General features: G+C 34.9%; 3 protein-coding genes across 6 annotated transcripts; 2 read left to right on the top strand and 1 right to left on the bottom strand.

Moving 5' to 3' along the window:
• The first annotated feature begins 1247 nt into the window (after positions 1 to 1247).
• On the top strand, positions 1248 to 6277 carry LOC8274724 (transcription factor UNE12). Its single transcript, XM_002520930.4, has 6 exons — positions 1248 to 1788; positions 2932 to 3051; positions 3643 to 3708; positions 4668 to 4733; positions 5445 to 5522; positions 5610 to 6277. The coding sequence occupies exons 1-6, from the start codon at positions 1450 to 1452 to the stop codon at positions 5838 to 5840; spliced, it is 900 nt and encodes a 299-aa protein (XP_002520976.1). The 5' UTR covers positions 1248 to 1449; the 3' UTR covers positions 5841 to 6277.
• Positions 6278 to 8168: 1891 nt separating this feature from the next.
• LOC8274725 (NADH dehydrogenase [ubiquinone] flavoprotein 2, mitochondrial) lies at positions 8169 to 13707 on the bottom strand. Of its 2 annotated transcripts, none has more exons than XM_015720397.3 (10): positions 13401 to 13707; positions 13283 to 13315; positions 13122 to 13187; positions 11172 to 11288; positions 9964 to 10041; positions 9746 to 9851; positions 9591 to 9637; positions 8696 to 8773; positions 8536 to 8601; positions 8169 to 8451 (listed from the first exon to the last, which is right to left on the bottom strand). In XM_015720397.3, exons 1-10 carry the CDS (start codon positions 13602 to 13604, stop codon positions 8344 to 8346), a joined length of 903 nt encoding a protein of 300 aa, XP_015575883.2. In that variant the 5' UTR covers positions 13605 to 13707; the 3' UTR covers positions 8169 to 8343. The 2 variants fall into 2 exon arrangements, with proteins under 2 accessions (XP_015575883.2, XP_002520977.3); XM_002520931.4 differs by having other exon boundaries at positions 13283 to 13318; positions 13401 to 13704.
• A 502-nt stretch (positions 13708 to 14209) lies between these two features.
• On the top strand, positions 14210 to 17814 carry LOC8274726 (protein OSB2, chloroplastic). Of its 3 annotated transcripts, XM_015720399.3 has the most exons (7): positions 14210 to 14573; positions 14656 to 15398; positions 15730 to 15868; positions 15957 to 16041; positions 16135 to 16244; positions 17088 to 17237; positions 17466 to 17814. In XM_015720399.3, exons 2-7 carry the CDS (start codon positions 15064 to 15066, stop codon positions 17484 to 17486), a joined length of 840 nt encoding a protein of 279 aa, XP_015575885.1. In that variant the 5' UTR covers positions 14210 to 14573; positions 14656 to 15063; the 3' UTR covers positions 17487 to 17814. The 3 variants fall into 3 exon arrangements, with proteins under 3 accessions (XP_015575885.1, XP_015575884.1, XP_002520978.1); XM_015720398.3 differs by lacking the exon at positions 17466 to 17814 and having other exon boundaries at positions 14211 to 14573; positions 14659 to 15398; positions 17088 to 17449; XM_002520932.4 differs by lacking the exon at positions 17466 to 17814 and having other exon boundaries at positions 14211 to 14573; positions 17088 to 17449.
• The last annotated feature ends 550 nt before the right edge of the window (positions 17815 to 18364 follow it).

Below are 18364 nucleotides of genomic sequence, written 5' to 3'. Positions count from 1 at the left end.
ACTACAACCATTCTGAATTCTTGTATTCCTACTTATTGGGTCATTATCCAGCCTTGTTCTCCTTTGTCTCTTTTATAAGAAAATTATTAATTCAATATAATATTTGAATGGTAAAAATAACAATTAATTAACAGTAAATTTTATATAATTAAATAACAAATCCATTGCTAAAATTTGCAACTACCACTGTTAGGTATCCAATAACAGAGTAGGCGTTCAGAGGAAGTGAGGCCACCACTAAACAAGCATGAGATAAACCAATATTTTTATAAGATTTGGCTACTAATTCAGCTACAAAGGCATATGCACTGCAAGCCAACAGTGAATGTGAAATCTTAGATTTTATCGACCCATTTAAAAAAAAAATTAATATAATTGAATCCTTTAAGAAAATGTTTAAGGTTTAGTCGTACAAAAATGAAATTTTTATGTTTAACAGACTTTTTTTCTGAAGAGTTCAAGAATTATTTTTAACTTTTTGGGCAAAATCTTATCTCCTCCGTATTCCATAGTCATTTCCACCAATGTCTTCTTTATATAATTTGTTATACTGACTCTCAATTTGTCATTTGTAATCCAAAATTCTACAGGTAAACAGTGTATAACCTTTTATACCATCTGTCGCCTGAATTTGGTAACCTAGATTTCCGAATCTACAAATAAATTTACCAATATCCTATTGCAATTTGCAGACTGTTCCTCTTGCTTTCCTTTAGTTGGGCCGAGCTTTAAGTCCAACCCGTTTTAGAGTGAGGCCACTGTCTAACTTGGGTTCAAATCTAGCAGAGCTCATGCAAAACGTGGTCCCAAATTTAGAAATTTTATTTATTTTACTGTCCAAATTGGTTGTTCCTTGGAAAATCAATTTCTAAAGAATGGAGACTAAGGTGAAAGTTAAAGGATGATGTTGGATTTTCCGAAGAAACGGTTTTATTGAGGTATTTTATGTTTCATATAAGATCAATGAAGTCAGAATTTGATTAGATTTGTTTTATTCAATCTCAAACTAATTATAATTCTATAGAAAACAGACACGCGGATCAAAAATTCTTCTTTGTCTGTTAAAAAGAAAAAGGTTTTTGGGTCTGGACCCTACTGATATATGAGAAGTATGGCCTTTGGCAAGAAAATCATTTTAGAAGGGGTAGAGCTGTGACAATTACAGTGCATGTATGGACGGAGAGAAAATGGGAGGGGTAGGGACGTAAATTTGATGAAAAAGGAACCTTTTTTAAAGAGAAAAAAAATCAATCGAGGATAAAGGCAGAACTTTTGGTCCTGCCTTTAGTCTGTTGGCTCTAAGTAGCAGCACTGCTCAGAAAAGCAAAGTTAAGCAAACTCCAAAACCTTTCTTAATTATACTCTCTTTCTCGATTGCAAGCAGCAGCAGTAGATGCTCTTTTGCACCCATAATACACTCGCTATCTCCTCTCAGGCCGACTCCTGCAAATGGCAAACAATCCCACAGAACCTCCAGCCGACGATTTCCTCCAAGAAATACTCGGCCTACCTAACTTCGCTTCGGCTGACGCAGCCGGCTTGGTCGGAGCCGACGGTGCCTTGGCTACTCCGATGATGCTGCAGCTTAGCTCTGGAGACGGCTCCAACCACATCACTGCCCTAGGTGGAGGGGGAGGAGGAGGAGGAGGCGCTGGATTTCACGGGTTTCCGTTGGGGCTAAGCTTGGAGCAAGGAAAAGGAGGGTTTTTAAAGCCTGAGGAAGCTTCGGGAAGTGGAAAGAGGTTTCGTGATGACGTTGTCGATGGCAGAGCTAATACTGTTAAGAACGTAAGTGTTTTCATTATTTGGACGTTATATATATATATATATTTGTATAATTAGTCATTTTTCTTTGCTCTGTAACCTCTTCTTTTGAACTTTGATGTTGGGATGAGTTTTCTTAGTAGCGGACGAGATGAGCGAAGAAAAATGAGAGGAAACGCCACATTTGAAATTTGTTTTTGCATTTCCAAGTCAATTGTTCGAGTTATTAGGACTGAGTGGTAGGCTACAATTACATTTGCACATTTATAGCATGCTTTTCAACGAGAAAAAATCCCACTGTTTCTTCCTTTTCCTTATGTTTCTGTCGGTTGATTAACACAAGCAAAGCAATATAGTAACAGTTCTTCAAGTTTGGTATTTAAACTTTCCAAGTCACCAAATTTGGCAAATTTGGATTATATCTATAGGCAACTGTTAATATGGAATATAAATGCTGAAATAAAGAACTGAAAATCCAAAATTTGAAACTGTAATGAAAAGAAAAATCTCTCAAATCCGCAGAAAGAAGAAACTTGAACATGTCTTTTTATCCTCGTTTATGCTTGATTCAGTATTGGCTAAGGGTTATATTGTCTTTCTATGTCTTTATCCGGAATTAAAACCTCAGGTAATTGATAAAATTCATCCTAGCATTTAGCTTGTTGCAGGCGTTGCTTCCTTTTATTGTTATTATTGTTGTATAGCAGCAATCCCCGCAATTTCTCATGCAAGAAACCTTAATTCCACCTAATCTTAACAGTAAAGGTATTTGATGCTTTGCCATATCCTAGCAAATTGCTTTTTATCCCAAGAAGCACTTGAATTCTCATATGTATTTCGATTACACTACATGTTATCTTGGTGGTCAAAGAATTTTCAAATATTATTTGAAATGGAAAATGCTGCGATTTTGTGAAAGGGGTTCTGTACTATTTCTCTACTCTCCTGGTACTGCTACAACTGTTTTAACTTTATTGCCTGATGTTATTTTTTCTCACATAATTGACAAATCACTGAAAGTTCATTTATTAATTTGGTTTTCTTTTCTTCTACCTCCTTTATGCGGTTGGATACTTGGGTCGTGCATCCTAAACCATTCAGTGGTGCTGGTTGAATGGACTATCTTCTGTCATAACTTTTTCTTCTTGTGATTCTCATCTTTTGCAGGTTTTTCATGGTCAACCAATGCCCACAACTATGGCTGCAGCCCCACATCCTCCCACAATGCGCCCCAGGGTGCGGGCTAGACGAGGACAAGCCACAGATCCACACAGCATTGCTGAGCGGGTAAGTCTAGTGTAGCAAGCAAAAAGATGGCTACATAGAAGCATTAAATATCCTTAGTTAATTTGAAAAAGACATGAGGGAAAAGGTCTGAATTCCAAAAATAACTACACTTAAACTAAAAGGCTGAAATTGAGAGCCCCAACTTTATATCCTTGTTGAAGATTGAAATTTAGTTTCTCATAGTCGTTCTGTAAAAGTTGAAAATTCTGCTTAACATGTGATTTAGACGCAGTATCTTTTGTTTTAAAAAATTTATCGTTTGATTGACTGATATAATGATGTTGAATTTGATTTAAACTTATGTAATGATGCCTGCTAGTGTTTAAAGTATGTTTTAAAATATTGCAATTATGTACCTGATCGGATCAAACTTATGTGTGCTCTTTTAGAAACTTGACATATGAAGTCATCTGCTCTAATCTCTTCAAACATGTCTGCTACTGTATAAATGTTCAATAGGATTGAAAACTTGATGAGGGGCTCTGCCATGAGAGCCATATGTTTTTCTTTTCTTCCTTCATTTGCATCCTGAAGTTCATTAGTTCTTTTCTTGTGGTAATGGCACAATCACTCTCAATTCTTTCTATACAGTTGCGCAGAGAAAGAATAGCTGAAAGAATTAGGGCATTGCAGGAGCTGGTTCCTAGTGTCAACAAGGTCAGTTCTTTCTCTTATGTCATTCTGTGAACTAAATTGCAGAATGGTGCTTCGGTTTTCATATTGTAGACTAAAGCATTCTGCACTTTGTATCTATCTCCTATGTTGAGAAGGTACGTAATAAACAATTTAAGGAAAAAAATAAACCCGATGGACCTATAACCTATCTGCAATGATTATTGTTTAATAGCAAGGTTTAGCAATCTGAATTTGCTTCTTTCTATCCTGCAAGAGAACTAGAACAATTAACAAAAGTTTTTGTAATTTGACTGTCTGGAGATCACTTTTTAAGTAATACATAAATAACAACAATGTGAACTGGAAAGGGAATGAAAAAGCACTTCAGTGCGGCACTGTTAATTTTCATGGAAACAGCTAGCTTTATGCATGAGCTCTGCTCGCTGCGTCATGGATGATTGTTCTATAATTTGTCATTAATTACTTGTCTCTTTTTTGTGCTTCCATATACATTTGTTAGTCCTTGATGTAACTGATATGGATATTTTCGTACACTTTTGGCAACTGTTAGGGATGGAGAACTTGTTAAAATATATCATTAGAGATTATATTTGAACTTTTAAAACATTCTAACACTTGTTAAAATATATTTGAACTTTGCAACTTATGGCCTAGGCGTAACTTTGTGAATGCTTAAGATCTTAGAATCAGAAATGAAGCAAGTGTTAGAATGTTTTAGGATGTGATTTCTAAAAGAAAAGGTTTAGGGTGGTTGTTTTGTGTGTGTTGGGTGTTGGGGTTTAGTGGGTTTTGGGCATTGATGCTTTGGCTGGTAAAGAAATTAGAGTTCTTTATGTTTATCCTATATATATATAACCTTTGAAGATATAAAATGTTTCTCTTGGAGCTTGGCTGAAGAATGAATCTTATAATTGATTAAACTTTTAGAAGCTATCTGCAACTTCTTACTTCTTTATTGATGTATGTGTTATTTTGTGCAGACAGATAGAGCTGCCATGCTTGATGAAATTGTGGATTATGTGAAGTTTCTAAGGCTCCAAGTGAAGGTATTATAAACATAAATGAACTCCTTTTTAGCAGATCTTTTGATTATATCCTATTATTTCATGCTAAATAAATGAGTAGGATGATACAAGCTTTGAAACAAAACTGCATCCGTTTGAATACCATATAGACTTTTTTTTTATATTTGTTTTAGATGTTTCCCATCCTTATCTAATATATATTCAAGCATTGTTTGATTATTTCAGTCGAAGTATTTAATGATTGCTCTACCAATGATGATGTTTTCAAGGGTCATTCTCCTATCCAATCTAAATCAGACTTTAATAATAAAGCATTGGTGGTAATACTTGATTCAAATATTGGCAGTGGTCTTTCCCACCAATTATGAATTTCCACAACTTGTTAAGAGGCACAAGTTGTTTCACCATGGATCTCTGGGAGGTGTCTGAATTATACAACTATGGCTTACTTAGGTGAATACTACTGTGCTAAGGAAATGAGGGGCTGAGTCTAGTTTCCCTTTCCCGAAAACAATTCTGAATGCTCATAAATGTTATTAAATGGTTGCCTCCACTATACATGGCAAAGGATACCAATGTCACCTTGCAAGGTGAATTTAATTAATGTTAGGACTGAAGTGCTTACCCTGTTCATTTGGAATTGGAGTATCCGCAAAAATCACGGGGGGATGGTTGAAATATTTTATTCCTTTGTCCCCTTCTGTTTGACTAATGTTTCTTCATCATTAACAGGTATTAAGCATGAGTAGATTGGGCGGAGCTGGTGCAGTCGCACCACTTGTAACGGACATCCCACTATCATCAGTTGAGGTAATAAACAAAGGAGCATGTTCTGGATGATAATAGGTGTGCTTTCCCTTTACATTTAGGCAGTTGAGCTTATTCTTCCTGTTATAGGATGAAACTGGGGAAGGTGGGAGAAACCAACCAGCATGGGAGAAGTGGTCGAACGATGGCACAGAACGACAAGTGGCTAAACTGATGGAAGAAAATGTGGGTGCTGCCATGCAGTTTCTGCAATCAAAGGCTCTTTGCATCATGCCCATCTCACTGGCCACAGCAATTTACCATACACAAGCACCGGATACCTCAACTATTGTAAAACCAGAAACAAATCCCCCATCATAGACCGTACAAACGGGTAAGCATCCCATGGTCCCATCTAAAAAGGTCGCCTAAGTGCTTGGGGTCCCACATTTTGTTTGTCCCGTTAAAAAAGAAAAAGAAAAAAGAAAATCCCACGATTAGATGTTGGCTAATTTCAAATTGCAATCAAAGTCAGATGCCATAGTTTTTGCTTTTGCATTTCTTTTCCATCTTTTATTTTCAAAATAGGGTTCGATGTCAAAGCCTAAAAAAAGGCTTGCCAAGTTGAAGTGAAGGAGAAGAATTGTCAAAGCTCACTTGATAGCTCTTCCTTTTTGATATCGGTGGTGGGGATAGTGGGAAATGATGGAAGCACTTTTCTAGTGGGGGCTCTAATTTTTGGTAGTGGTTGTGGGACCTTGTAAAAGGGATATAGGGGTACATAATTTCATGATATTAATAATATTATTATTGTAATAGCTTACTGTCGTAATGAAATGGAATGCTAACGTAGAACGGCTGATGGTTGGTTGGTTGGTTTCCATTTGAATATGCTGAGGGTGTTGTAGTCCAACACAAAATCAATCATAGTGCTAGTTTATTTTTTGAGATAAGAGGGGTAATGTTTGTGTTTCCAAAAGTAAATTTGACTTTCTTTTTCTCCTGAATCATTATTGGAGGTTTAATCATTGGAGAGAGAGAGAGAGAGAGAGAGAGAGAGAGGTGGCTCAATTTTGGTTTTAGGGCATCTAAGCAACTTTTCTTCATTTGACTGGTTCATTAACCAGGTTGCAGCCCACCATTTTTTCAATTGTTATTTCAACTCTGAATTGATTCTTGGGAGAGCAGTTGGATGGAGAGGAGGGATCTAATTAAGGGAAAAAAATAAATGTAATAAGGAGTACGGCAGCAACACACAATATGGACTGACTATAATTACATTAAGACTACTATTTTTCTTCCTTTTTTTTTCCATATTAAATAATTCTGTTTCCTGTTGGAGAAGGTATAAGAGGGTGGAAAATAGCAAACAGAAATCTAGAAAACAGATAATTAGCAATGACTTTTTTTTTTTCCTTTTTAAAGATTTTGCCCTATCTCAGATTGGTGGGGAAAAAGAAACATGAATTCTTTGTCCCATTGTATAAATACGAAATCTCCATTCCATTGCCATTATTAGATGGTATGGAATAAGTTGCACATAAGATATGATAACATATTGATATGGCAAAGCGCACCATTCCGTTTAGCCAAGAAAAGGTCAAATAAACATACATAATGGCGTGGAAAAAAAAGATTTGCTAAATGCCAGTCTCGTTCTGAATTTGGCAATTGAAAGTGCGCGTGCAGCTTCTACAAGGAAGAAGAAGGGCAAAGCAGGACAGACTTTGAGATTTCCGTTTCTATCTCGTAAGGGATTGGAGTGGATAAATAATTTTCAGAGCACAAAATTGGGTAGCATCAGCAACTTCGAATGGTACCATTCCTAGTAATTTTGGTGCTCTGTTGAGAGCTGATCTTTAATGAAATAGTTTAACTGTTCAACTGTTAAAGAGGAGTGGGACTCTTCTCCCATGTTTGGACAGACGAATTTCCTATAAGCGTGAATTAAGTTTTTCCATCCCTAACTTCCATTATGTAAATTTAACATCTTGGAACTATTCATCGTTTTAAACGGAAAAGGTGGCATGGAACCTTTTAGCTTTAATTCTCATTTCCCCACTGACTAAATCCAACCCTAACCCAATTTGGCGAACCAATAATAAGCAACTCATCTCAAGTCCCCAACCTACACGCTGGTTCCAACCACCACAAGTGTGTTCATATCTATCATCATTTCTAAAACCCTCAATTCAATCACTTACTATACTTTGTCATCCTTTTACAGGAAAAAGATAAAAGTGCATATAAAGATAAAAAGTAATAAAATACATGCTAACCAAATCCATTCTAGACATCAGCTCTAAAGGAAGCCTATGGTGCTTTACCAGCTAAATATCTTTCTATACTTTGTCCGGCACAAATACAAGATCATGTTTCACCACGGAACAAACTCCTTATCATCCTACCAATATGAATAGAAAACATTCAGCATTTTGTCAATCCAATTGGCTGCAACCCAAAGATGATAGGGTGCAGCAATAGATTAGGACAGCAAGTAAAAAGTGCAGAAACTCTCTTCCCTATCACAGACCCATACAAGCAGGAAGATGATGAAATGCATAACATTTCTTAGTATTAAAAGCTCACTGACAAAAAATAAAATAAGCCTCAGCTTTTTCTGCTTTTGGAACGAATGAACATCTGGCTGTCCTTCCGGTGGTTCTGAACCATGTCATGCAAAACTCAAAACATTTAAATCCATGAGCATCAAGGAACTGGTAAGCCATTTCATAACTTGATTATGAAGTTGTACATCTGCCAGAACCGTTGCTGGCAGGCAAATACAAATAATGGAAAAGCTTAAGATAAACAACATGGATGACACGGCGAAGTCTGAAGACATCCAAGCTTTGCTTTATTGGAGACAACATTTACCATGACTTTAGCAGGCATCAAGATCCCGGCATGGAGGAGGTTTTGGTTCGCCATTTAGAGTAGTATTGCCTCCTTCTGGCCCAGACTTGATGCGTTTTGGATTTTGTGTGCCATGCTGAATAAATAACAAAGGTTTAAGTACAAAGAATAATATCATTATCAAACAAGAAAAAACCTCAGCAACCTGCAGTGGCCTTACCGGTGGCTTCTCCCCCCTTCTTAACATGTCAACTATCTCAACAACTCTTTTTGGAGTAACATCTTCCTGCAATTAGGGTAAGAAAGCAACATGAATTTTCTAGAGCTTCCTATTGAACAAATGGTAACTTGTCAGGAATAAAGGGATATCATGGACCCACATAGTAATTGTAAGTGTATCCTTCGGATCCATTGGAATAATCAGCAACAGTAATCATGGGAGCATTTACACAACATCCCTGCAGAGAAACAAGAAAAAGAATTTCAGTGCACAAGTGAAAACAGCACAAATGAGAAAACACATGGCATGGAACTGGTATATCTACAATTCAAGGTTGACCCATGCCACCCATTCTTATAATGGCATGGCTTTGCATTAGTGCTTGTTTATTACTGTAATGAACTTTTTGTGAAACTAAATTTAATACTCATCATCCTATGGAATTGCATTATGCCAAAGGATTTATCAAATATGCTTAGATCTTTGCTAAGATGGCAAAACCATGCTAGCTGATAACTGTCCATTGTTGGCCATATTTATCCATTCAATACAATGATGCGGTAATAAATAGCATTAGCATATAAATACCATAAAACCGAAATAAATAGAGATATATGCATCAAGAATACAAGATAAGATATACCTATAATTTCCAAGACTAAACATGCATGCATACTCACAGACACTGCTTAGATCTTTGCTAAGATGGCACAGCCATGCTAGCTGATAACTCTCCATTGATGGCCGTACTTATCCAATCAATACGATTATGTGGTAATTAATAACATAGGTTCCATTTAACTACATAGAACCAAATAAAATAGAAATATATGCATCAAGAATATAGGGTAAGATATACCTATAACTTCCAAGAATAAACATGCATGCATACTCACAAGATGGCAAAATTACACATGAAGAAATAGAGTAGGCTTATTGTAGATTGTCAACTAAAATGCTTTTTTTCAATTATTTCAGTGGACCAGGCAAGTCCAACTCTAAACCTTGTTGGAAAAGAATATAATCAAGACCAGTGAAAGAAATGAAAGACTTACCATACATTCCATTTCTCCAACAGAGAAAAGACCATCCTTTGTTACTTCTGCACATTCGGAAGTTCATATAGCTTATTGTCAAAGTCTAAAAATCTCATCTTGTAGTCAGGTGTAATTTGAAACAAGTGTTAACTACATAGCTGTTTATGACTCACCATTGCGCTTCACTCCCAAGTGTTTCAGTAATGCATCTTCAATTTCTCGTGAACCACGTATCATACAAGGTGTTGTGCCACAAACCAATAGGTGGTATTTTCCCACCTAAAAATCCAATAAAAATAGTTGATCCGACTAAATTGCAGATTGCACCACCACAAATTGGTAAATGTAGAAGAATCCAATTTTGATAGTTGTAAGATGTGTATTTTCTCACCGGTGACCGATTGAACATAGAATAAAACGTTGCAACTTCATACACGCGAATAGGAGCAACTTCAATAACCTTAGCTACCTGGAGCATTTATAAAACATCAGCTGAACTGTTATGCATATATCTTTCTGCACAGCAGGAGGATAACAATGTTCTTCAAGCCATAAGAACATTTGGCATATGATATACATTGTGGCCATAACAAACAACAATAAAACAAAACAGTTTGCAACCAATAAAAGCATATTAAAGCTTTATTTTTGAAATATCTTATTCATTTAACGAAATACGAATGCCATATTTATAAGTATCACTACAATCCAGATATACAAAAATGCCTCAAAGATTATAAGTATCAAATCATAAGTTTTCTGCCACCTCGCTTTTGAGGCAATATGCCACTAATGGACAATTATCGAAAGGGGAATGATCAGGTTATTTCCCAATTAGCGTACGTATATTGTTCTTATTGTTTATTCTCTTGTCACGTGATTAGGAGGAGGATATAATGGTGATTGGGACTTTGGGGGAGGTGCAGCATCTTGCCGGTGATATTAGTTAAAATACTGGATTCTTTAAGAGGTGAAGACTGAAGGAAATGCATGTTTTCTGTTTAAGAACTGTTGACATTCCAATATATGTCAGATTCTATTTCCCCTTGGAAGAAGTCCTGTGATCATAATTTGAGTGCAATAAATTGCTTTATTTAATGACATAAATTGCAACTTCACGGCTGCTATCAAACTAAGTGCTAAATTCAATGACCATGGATACAATTTACCACTCCTTTCATTTTTTTCCGTAGGCTTATTTGTAAATCTAAAACTATGCTTTTAACAGAAAGGTACATTATAGTGCTATCATTTTTCGTAGACGGTGGTTATCATAGCCATAATGTAATAGCATGCTTTTGTCTAACCAGACAAACTTCACCACCCTCTGAATCATATGCAATTCCCAAATGGGTCTAGCATTTCAATTAGCACAAATATCATTCCTATTAATAAAGGACAACCACCCAAAAATGTTATTCTCATTTATGGTACCAACTAGTGTTATTTTGTACTTCATGGTGGCGTAAGGGCATGTAAGATATGTATCATCAAGCATGTCCCTCGATTTAAGACTTGCAAGGCAATGTTAAAATATTGTTATGAGTTCATACACATGCAAATTGATTTCATAGATCTCATGTATTCTTGTCCACTTACAGCATCCATTGCAGAGACAGGAAGCCATCCTCCATGCTGCTGCTGAGCAAGATCTAACAGAGGAATAACTGCTGATTGCTTATAGTTGGATGGATAGTGAGATATTATCTCTTTAACCTAAAAAAGGAGAGGATTAGAACAAAAATGAAAACCGAAACGGAAGAGATGTAACTAACAATCAATATGTCAATGCTAGGTTGAAAAAGTTAAAAAAGACGCATCAATTATGAATGCAAGATGCGGGACAGCATGAAAATTGTTCAACCAATACAAAGAATGCAAGAAGCTGATTTTATAGCATTCCGTGAAAAGTTCTCAATATTTTGTTTTCTTCTATTATCCCCTGTAACAACTATTTAAAATTATCATTCAAGGAAAAAAAATACTTATATCTCTACATTACTCCTAAGCCCTTGCAAGGAAGATTCCTCTGATAGCTATAATTTCATAGCAACATATCACAAACAATTGGAGATCTCATCAGGCAAGTTTTAGTACCTAAAAGAGGAATGATCTGAAGCAAAGATACAGGGTAATTACTCCTGTCTTTTTCTAGTGACTAGTGAGAGGCTAAACTGCTGTTTTTGGCCTAAGCACCCTAGATTTATAACTTGGAAAAAGTAACTACCAAGGTGATGGAAACATTAGAAAATAATTTCTATCATAAGTAGCTAAAGCATTATGAGAGAGCATGAACTAGCATAAGGTCTATAGTACTTCCACTGATAAAATTTTCAACGTAAAATACGCATGTATAACCACATTACTTAGAAAGTTGTGACATACCAACAAACTCTTATTTCAAAGGGGAAAAAAAAAACAGATTCCTGCACGCTTGAAAGAAAAAGGTTATGGCTAAGGAAAGAGTTCCACTTAATGAAATGCTGCATGTCACTAATAAATAATAACCATGCTTGCATTGACATTTTCTATCAAAAGAACCAAGAAAACAAAATGATTTGCATTGATGGCTTGCTTATTACGCTTTAGGACCCAGCTAAATTTACAAAGTCTCATCTAGATATGCTGATTTGCAGCAGTTAACATTCATTTCTGTGCCTAGCATTTAATAATAGGAGCCACGACAGGTAAATTCGAAATATTTTTGTGTAACATCAAAGCAGAGAATAAGATAAGTCTAGGCAAGGTGATAGATTGATGGCTACCAATGTGAATATGATAATGGATTGCTTTATTTTGAAAGGTTACTAAATCTTTTAAAAAAAATAATAATAATTCACCAGCTTTAGAAAACCTGTCCAGGTCATTCTAGGCCTTAGCTTGGCAAAGAACGTTTAGTTACCTAAGTCAAGCTTGAATAACTTCCATTAAAATATTTTACATTCTCATTTAAACCTGCACGTGCATTAAAGGTCTAACACCACTAGCATTTCTAACTCCGTAAGCAGTACGTTCACTTTTAACTTTCAGCATTTTCTTTAATAGGCATACATTTAGTCAATTAGCAAGTTAAAAAAGACGCAATAAACAACAGAAAGATTCATGCTTTACCAAAATTAATAATAATAATAATCAACATAAACATTGTTGATCAGTATACAAGTCAATAAACTAGTTAAAATTCACTACAAATAATAGAAAGATTGTGCTTTACAAAACAAATAAAATTACTAATTATCAACATATAAAGTGTTGATGGGTATGCATTAAGTGAATTAGCAAGTTTAAATATAAGATAAACAATAGAACATTAGAACTATTCGTGCTGTATAAAGAAAAAAATTAATAATCAACATAAAAACTGTTAATAGGTATACGTGAAGTCGATTAGAAAGTTTAAATACACGATAAATAATAGAAAGATTAATGCTTTATTAAAAAAAAAAAACTAATAATCAACGTATAAATGAGGAGAAAGCTCCTCAAATAACAATTAACACGCATAAACACAATTCTGATACTTAAAATTACTAGCATTTTTAATATTACCTTCTCCTTGTTTTTCTCAGAGAACTCCCATGGAATGTTTGGATTGTTATCCGGGGAATCAATATGCTGAAAAAGTCACCAATTCCGCAATATGAATCAGATATTTAAAAGAACATTCATATACGTATAAATAATGTGTAAGCGTAACCACGGTAACTCACGTAGTTTAGGGCAGTGGAGAAAGATCGAGATATCTGCTGAAATTAGAAAAATAAACTTATTAGATCAATAAGGAGTAATTGGATGCAAGGAAAACTTTTCTCGAGGGAGAACAAAAACCTGAGAGGATTGACCGAAAACTTGACGGATCTCACGGAGACGAGTGGCAGCGAGACGAGCTAGCATTTTGGAGGACACTGAGCTCTCAGTTAACAAAAGCACCGATTTTGACAACTGCGAGAAGAAGAAGATGCAGAGAAGAAAATCAAGTCCGGAAGCTATCGCCCTTTCAAGTTGAAAGCGTATCATAGTAGCAACAACCATTCAGCCCATTTAGATGCCCCTTAGTTTTGGGCCAAGCCCTTTATCCCCATAAAACCTATTAATGATAGGGCAGAGGGTCAAGTTGGCCCTGAACAATTTTCAAAGTCCAATTCGCCCAAAATTAGGAATGAATTGGCCGAAGCTCAAAACCCTTTAACCGAGAACCCCATTAAGAGTATGTTTAGGATTGGAGGTTCAAAAAGTAAGGTTAGAAATTTTTTAATTTTTTTCTTATAAATTATATTTTTCAAATCTATTTTTAAGAAAAACATCTATTCACCTATTTTTAATATAAAAAAAATTAAATTTAAATAATTATTAAAAATAAAAAATAATTAAGAAAATATTTTTCTAATCTCAATGACAAATATATAAAAGATATATGACTATAAGTATTTTAATTTTTTTATTCGATTAATTATCTTTCTCTTATTTAGTTCAATCGAATTTAATTTTTTCATCAGCTTAAAGCCTAGGTATAAAGTCTATTCTTATTCATATCTCTATTTCTTTTACAATGTAAAAAATTTATAAGAAAAAAATTAAAAAATTTCTAACCTTACTTTTTGAACCTCCAATCCTAAACATACTCTTAATGGGGTTCTCGGTTAAAGGGTTTTGAGCTTCGGCCAATTCATTCCTAATTTTGGGCGAATTGGACTTTGAAAATTGTTCAGGGCCAACTTGACCCTCTGCCCTATCATTAATAGGTTTTATGGGGATAAAGGGCTTGGCCCAAAACTAAGGGGCATCTAAATGGGCTGAATGGTTGTTGCTACTATGATACGCTTTCAACTTGAAAGGGCGATAGCTTCCGGACTTGATTTTCTTCTCTGCATCTTCTTCTTCTCGCAGTTGTCAAAATCGGTGCTTTTGTTAACTGAGAGCTCAGTGTCCTCCAAAATGCTAGCTCGTCTCGCTGCCACTCGTCTCCGTGAGATCCGTCAAGTTTTCGGTCAATCCTCTCAGGTTTTTGTTCTCCCTCGAGAAAAGTTTTCCTTGCATCCAATTACTCCTTATTGATCTAATAAGTTTATTTTTCTAATTTCAGCAGATATCTCGATCTTTCTCCACTGCCCTAAACTACGGGAGTTACCGTGGTTACGCTTACACATTATTTATACGTATATGAATGTTCTTTTAAATATCTGATTCATATTGCGGAATTGGTGACTTTTTCAGCATATTGATTTACAATTTAATTAGATTTTTTTTGTTTAATTATAAAATTGGTGCTGTAGTAATGGGATTTCGGCTCATCTCAAATTAATTAGCACTAACATTTCACAATAGAGAAGAAGGAGTACGGTCAGTCCAGAAGGAACACTGGCCGCTCCTCTTTCCTTATTCAATACACGTGTTGACCCGGCCCAGACAAGTTAAAACGGGTCTAAAGATATTTGGCGCAAAAACCCAAAAACCCTATGCAATTTACTCATAGTACTCGAAGCACAGAACAATGGCGTTCGAGCGAACACTCGTATCCTACACTAACATATTACCCAAACTTCTCACCAGCGCGCAACCGCGACTCCCGGCTTTGTCTCTAGCCAAATTATCCTTGCACCATACTATACGACAGCGTCTTAATGGCACTTTAAAATGCTCGTTTGATTACAATCAAGCGGCACAGTATGCTAAACCAACTGAAATTCCATGGAAAAAGGACCTCTGTAACTCCGTTAATCTCATTGGAAATGTTGGGGCTCCCGTTGAGATCAAACACCTACCGTCCGGCAAGGTTGTTGCTTGGACACGACTTGCCGTTAAGAGATCTGCTGCCGAGACCACCTGGTATAAATACAACTTTCATATTTAGAGCTACAATTTTGGAACTTGCGTATTATTAGGTATGTGTTTAGGGTGTCTTGCACTCTAAATAGGACAAATTTTATTATGTTTCGGCTTGAATAGCATTTATGATTATTGTTAATGGACTAGAATTTACTCTGTATATGTTTTCTTTGTGTTTAATCGTGTGTGGCGCGTGTTTATTTCCCCCAATTTAGTATTTATGTTTATAGGTGATTGCTCCATTACATTGTGATCACTCTATAGAATAGATAAAGTGGCGACAATAAAACCTTCAAGCCTCTCTAGAAAATGATAATCTGATGTTTCGTAGGATCAATTTGACATTCTGGGATGATCTGGCACAAATTGCTTTTCAGCATGTAGAGAAAGGCCACCAAATATATGTTGCCGGTCGACTGGTTTCAGATGTAGTTGAAAATGAAGAAGGAAAGCAGCAGACATACTACAAGGTTATGTTCTTCAAGATTTTACATGCATCCATATTGTTTTCTCATTAATTCGTATAACTGGGTTCTCATTTTTCTAAACCCTCAGCAGGTAGTTGTCCAGCAACTGAATTTTATTGAAAGGAGCTCTTATTCAGCACCTTCAAGTTATCGTGACTCTGATGGCATGATACCAAGTAAGTCATATCTTTGTTGGAATGTGGCATGGAACGGAACTATGTAAATTAAAATTGTCAGGCATTTCTTGATGTTATCTCATATATATCCAGTACCAGGTAGAAAGTTTGGTAATAATGCTGCAAGTGGCTTGAATGCCACAGAACTATGGCAAGCCTTTTTTGCTAATCCTTTGGACTGGTGGGACAACAGGAAGAACAAGGTATACTCCTTTCTGTTAATGAATTGAAAAAATGCATGCATTCATGTGGTTATTATGGCATTGCTTACATATGCATACACAAGCACTTGTGCGCATATGCGTATAATGAATGACTGATGACAAAACGCCTTCATGCATAAGAGGTTTTGCCTTTATTCCCATATGACATGCTAACTAAATGTGATGATTCATTTTCTCTTCTTTTAATTTATATATGGCATTTTATAAAAATTAAAACCAACTCGATTGGGCCAATTGCTCTGAACTTATTGAAGACCTGGAATTGTTACACTCGACCCTCTTGTAAAAACTAAAGTTTCCCCTTTAAAATTACACCCAACCCTCTTAGTTTTCATTATTGTGAAATTTACCTTTTGTTGTACTTTATATATGTAAATGATATAATATCTTAGAACATGTCTATCATAATTTAAATTTAAACTAATAAATAAATAAAAACTAAGTAGTTTTTGAGACAAGTCTAGTAAAAATTAAGAGGAATGCAACTAAAAGTAAATACAATAAAAATTTTAATTATGAATTTTATAGTTTTACGAGTATCAAATTCTATTTTTAAATTGATATTTTTTTGAAACTAATCAAATAGAAAAGTAAAAAGAAAATCATCAATAAATTTGTACCTCAAGTTCATGATTTTCTAAGGAGTATTACTTTATTTGTAAAATTGTTAAGTTTCATTTCTTTTGTTAATTGTAATGTTAAATTATGCAATTTATCTATTATTGCTATATATGCATATATTTTATGCGGGCTATTATCTTACCCTCCTTTCAGTTATGCTTCTGGCTTCACTATCGATAACATTATTTCTTTGATTTACAGAGGAACCCAAAATATCCGGACTTCAAGCATAAAGATACTGGAGAAGCTTTATGGGTCGAAGGCAGGTATAATCCACCCTGGGTTAAGTCCCAGTTAGCAGTACTAGATGAAAGAATGGGATCCCTCCGCGATCAGGATGATAGGATGCATGTAAGTTCGATTGCTGGTGATGATTTTATGCCATTTTAGTAACTTGTATTTTTGGCCTATTTGCTGCCATTTAATGCAGCGTCTTTGCTAACTATTCACTTTGCTTTTGAGGTAATATTTTGTAACGCATCAATAGGCTTTTTTATATAGTCTGTAATGTAAAATAAAATCTATATGCTCTGGAAGTTATAATTTGATCATAAGTTTTTGAATTGTTTCTGAAAATAGATGAAGACTGTCTTTCGCTAAGATATACACAAAGATCAATATTGCTGCCAAAACTTATAATAAAGTATTCAGCCTCTTGAAGAAATGAAGGTTTGAGCGTGAGCTTTTAGAGCCTAATATTTTGTTTCGGCCGAGTCTAACCGCCGCTTGACCCATTTGGGCTGGGGACCGGCCTGCTTGAGATCCAAAAATTGTATAGATGGGGTTTTGGTTTGGCGTGGTCATGTATGAGTTCCTTTTTCGATGGTAATGAGCTGCTTTCATATTTGCTTGTCCCGATCATTAAATCTATAAAATAATTGAAATAATAGCACTTTCAATATACTTTTTATATATATTAAATTTTTTATTTTAAAAAGTTATATTATAAAATAATACTTCAATGTATTTTTGATTGATTTTTAAATATAAAGTATAGAGTTAATTTAGAGAATTAAATTTTACTCTTTATTTTATATTTAATAAATATATTATAAATTTTTATCTATTTAATTAATATTTGTAAATCTTGTTGTTTTGTTAGTAAAAGTTAAAAGGAAAAGAAAAAAGCTAAATCTATTTGGAAGATATAGAATAAAATGTAAAAATGAATTTAGAAATGACAATGGGGTGAGTTGGGGCGGATTTAGCCTTTCTCATCCTCGCTCCATCAAGGATCAGGGTGGATATAGGATAGAAATTTATTTTTTAAAGTGAAATCGGATCGTCTTCGGATAATATTCACTATATTTATTTTATATATTTTTATTAATTTTTTAATATATTTATGTAATATTTTAACTATTATTAAGTAGAACGAAAGAATAAAATCTAGATTTAAATAATATTTAATATATTTATTTACTTATACATTAGGTATAAATCGATGTGGGTTATGAGACGGGAACAAGGTAAAGTGT

This window comes from Ricinus communis, chromosome 1 (assembly GCF_019578655.1).
Source record: "Ricinus communis isolate WT05 ecotype wild-type chromosome 1, ASM1957865v1, whole genome shotgun sequence".
In the NCBI taxonomy this organism is placed as follows: domain Eukaryota; kingdom Viridiplantae; phylum Streptophyta; class Magnoliopsida; order Malpighiales; family Euphorbiaceae; genus Ricinus; species Ricinus communis.
Note: the sequence above shows the minus strand (reverse complement) of the source record. Positions and strands in the feature narration are given on the sequence as shown.

What these genes read in the sequence shown, in the direction of transcription:
- LOC8274724 (XM_002520930.4), top strand. Translation starts at nt 1,450, where the DNA reads ATGGCAAACAATCCCACAGAACCTCCAGCCGACGATTTCCTCCAAGAA. An exon ending in CACACAGCATTGCTGAGCGG is followed by an intron (nt 3,052 to 3,642) that starts GTAAGTCTAGTG and finishes CTTTCTATACAG; the next exon opens with TTGCGCAGAGAAAGAATAGC. An exon ending in TGGTTCCTAGTGTCAACAAG is followed by an intron (nt 3,709 to 4,667) that starts GTCAGTTCTTTC and finishes TATTTTGTGCAG; the next exon opens with ACAGATAGAGCTGCCATGCT.
- LOC8274725 (XM_002520931.4), bottom strand. Translation starts at nt 13,604, where the DNA reads ATGGTTGTTGCTACTATGATACGCTTTCAACTTGAAAGGGCGATAGCT. An exon ending in TCTCCACTGCCCTAAACTAC is followed by an intron (nt 13,188 to 13,282) that starts GTGAGTTACCGT and finishes TGACTTTTTCAG; the next exon opens with CATATTGATTCCCCGGATAA. An exon ending in CTGAGAAAAACAAGGAGAAG is followed by an intron (nt 11,289 to 13,121) that starts GTAATATTAAAA and finishes CTCCTTTTTTAG; the next exon opens with GTTAAAGAGATAATATCTCA.
- LOC8274726 (XM_015720398.3), top strand. Translation starts at nt 15,064, where the DNA reads ATGGCGTTCGAGCGAACACTCGTATCCTACACTAACATATTACCCAAA. An exon ending in AGCAGCAGACATACTACAAG is followed by an intron (nt 15,869 to 15,956) that starts GTTATGTTCTTC and finishes AACCCTCAGCAG; the next exon opens with GTAGTTGTCCAGCAACTGAA. An exon ending in GGGACAACAGGAAGAACAAG is followed by an intron (nt 16,245 to 17,087) that starts GTATACTCCTTT and finishes TTTGATTTACAG; the next exon opens with AGGAACCCAAAATATCCGGA.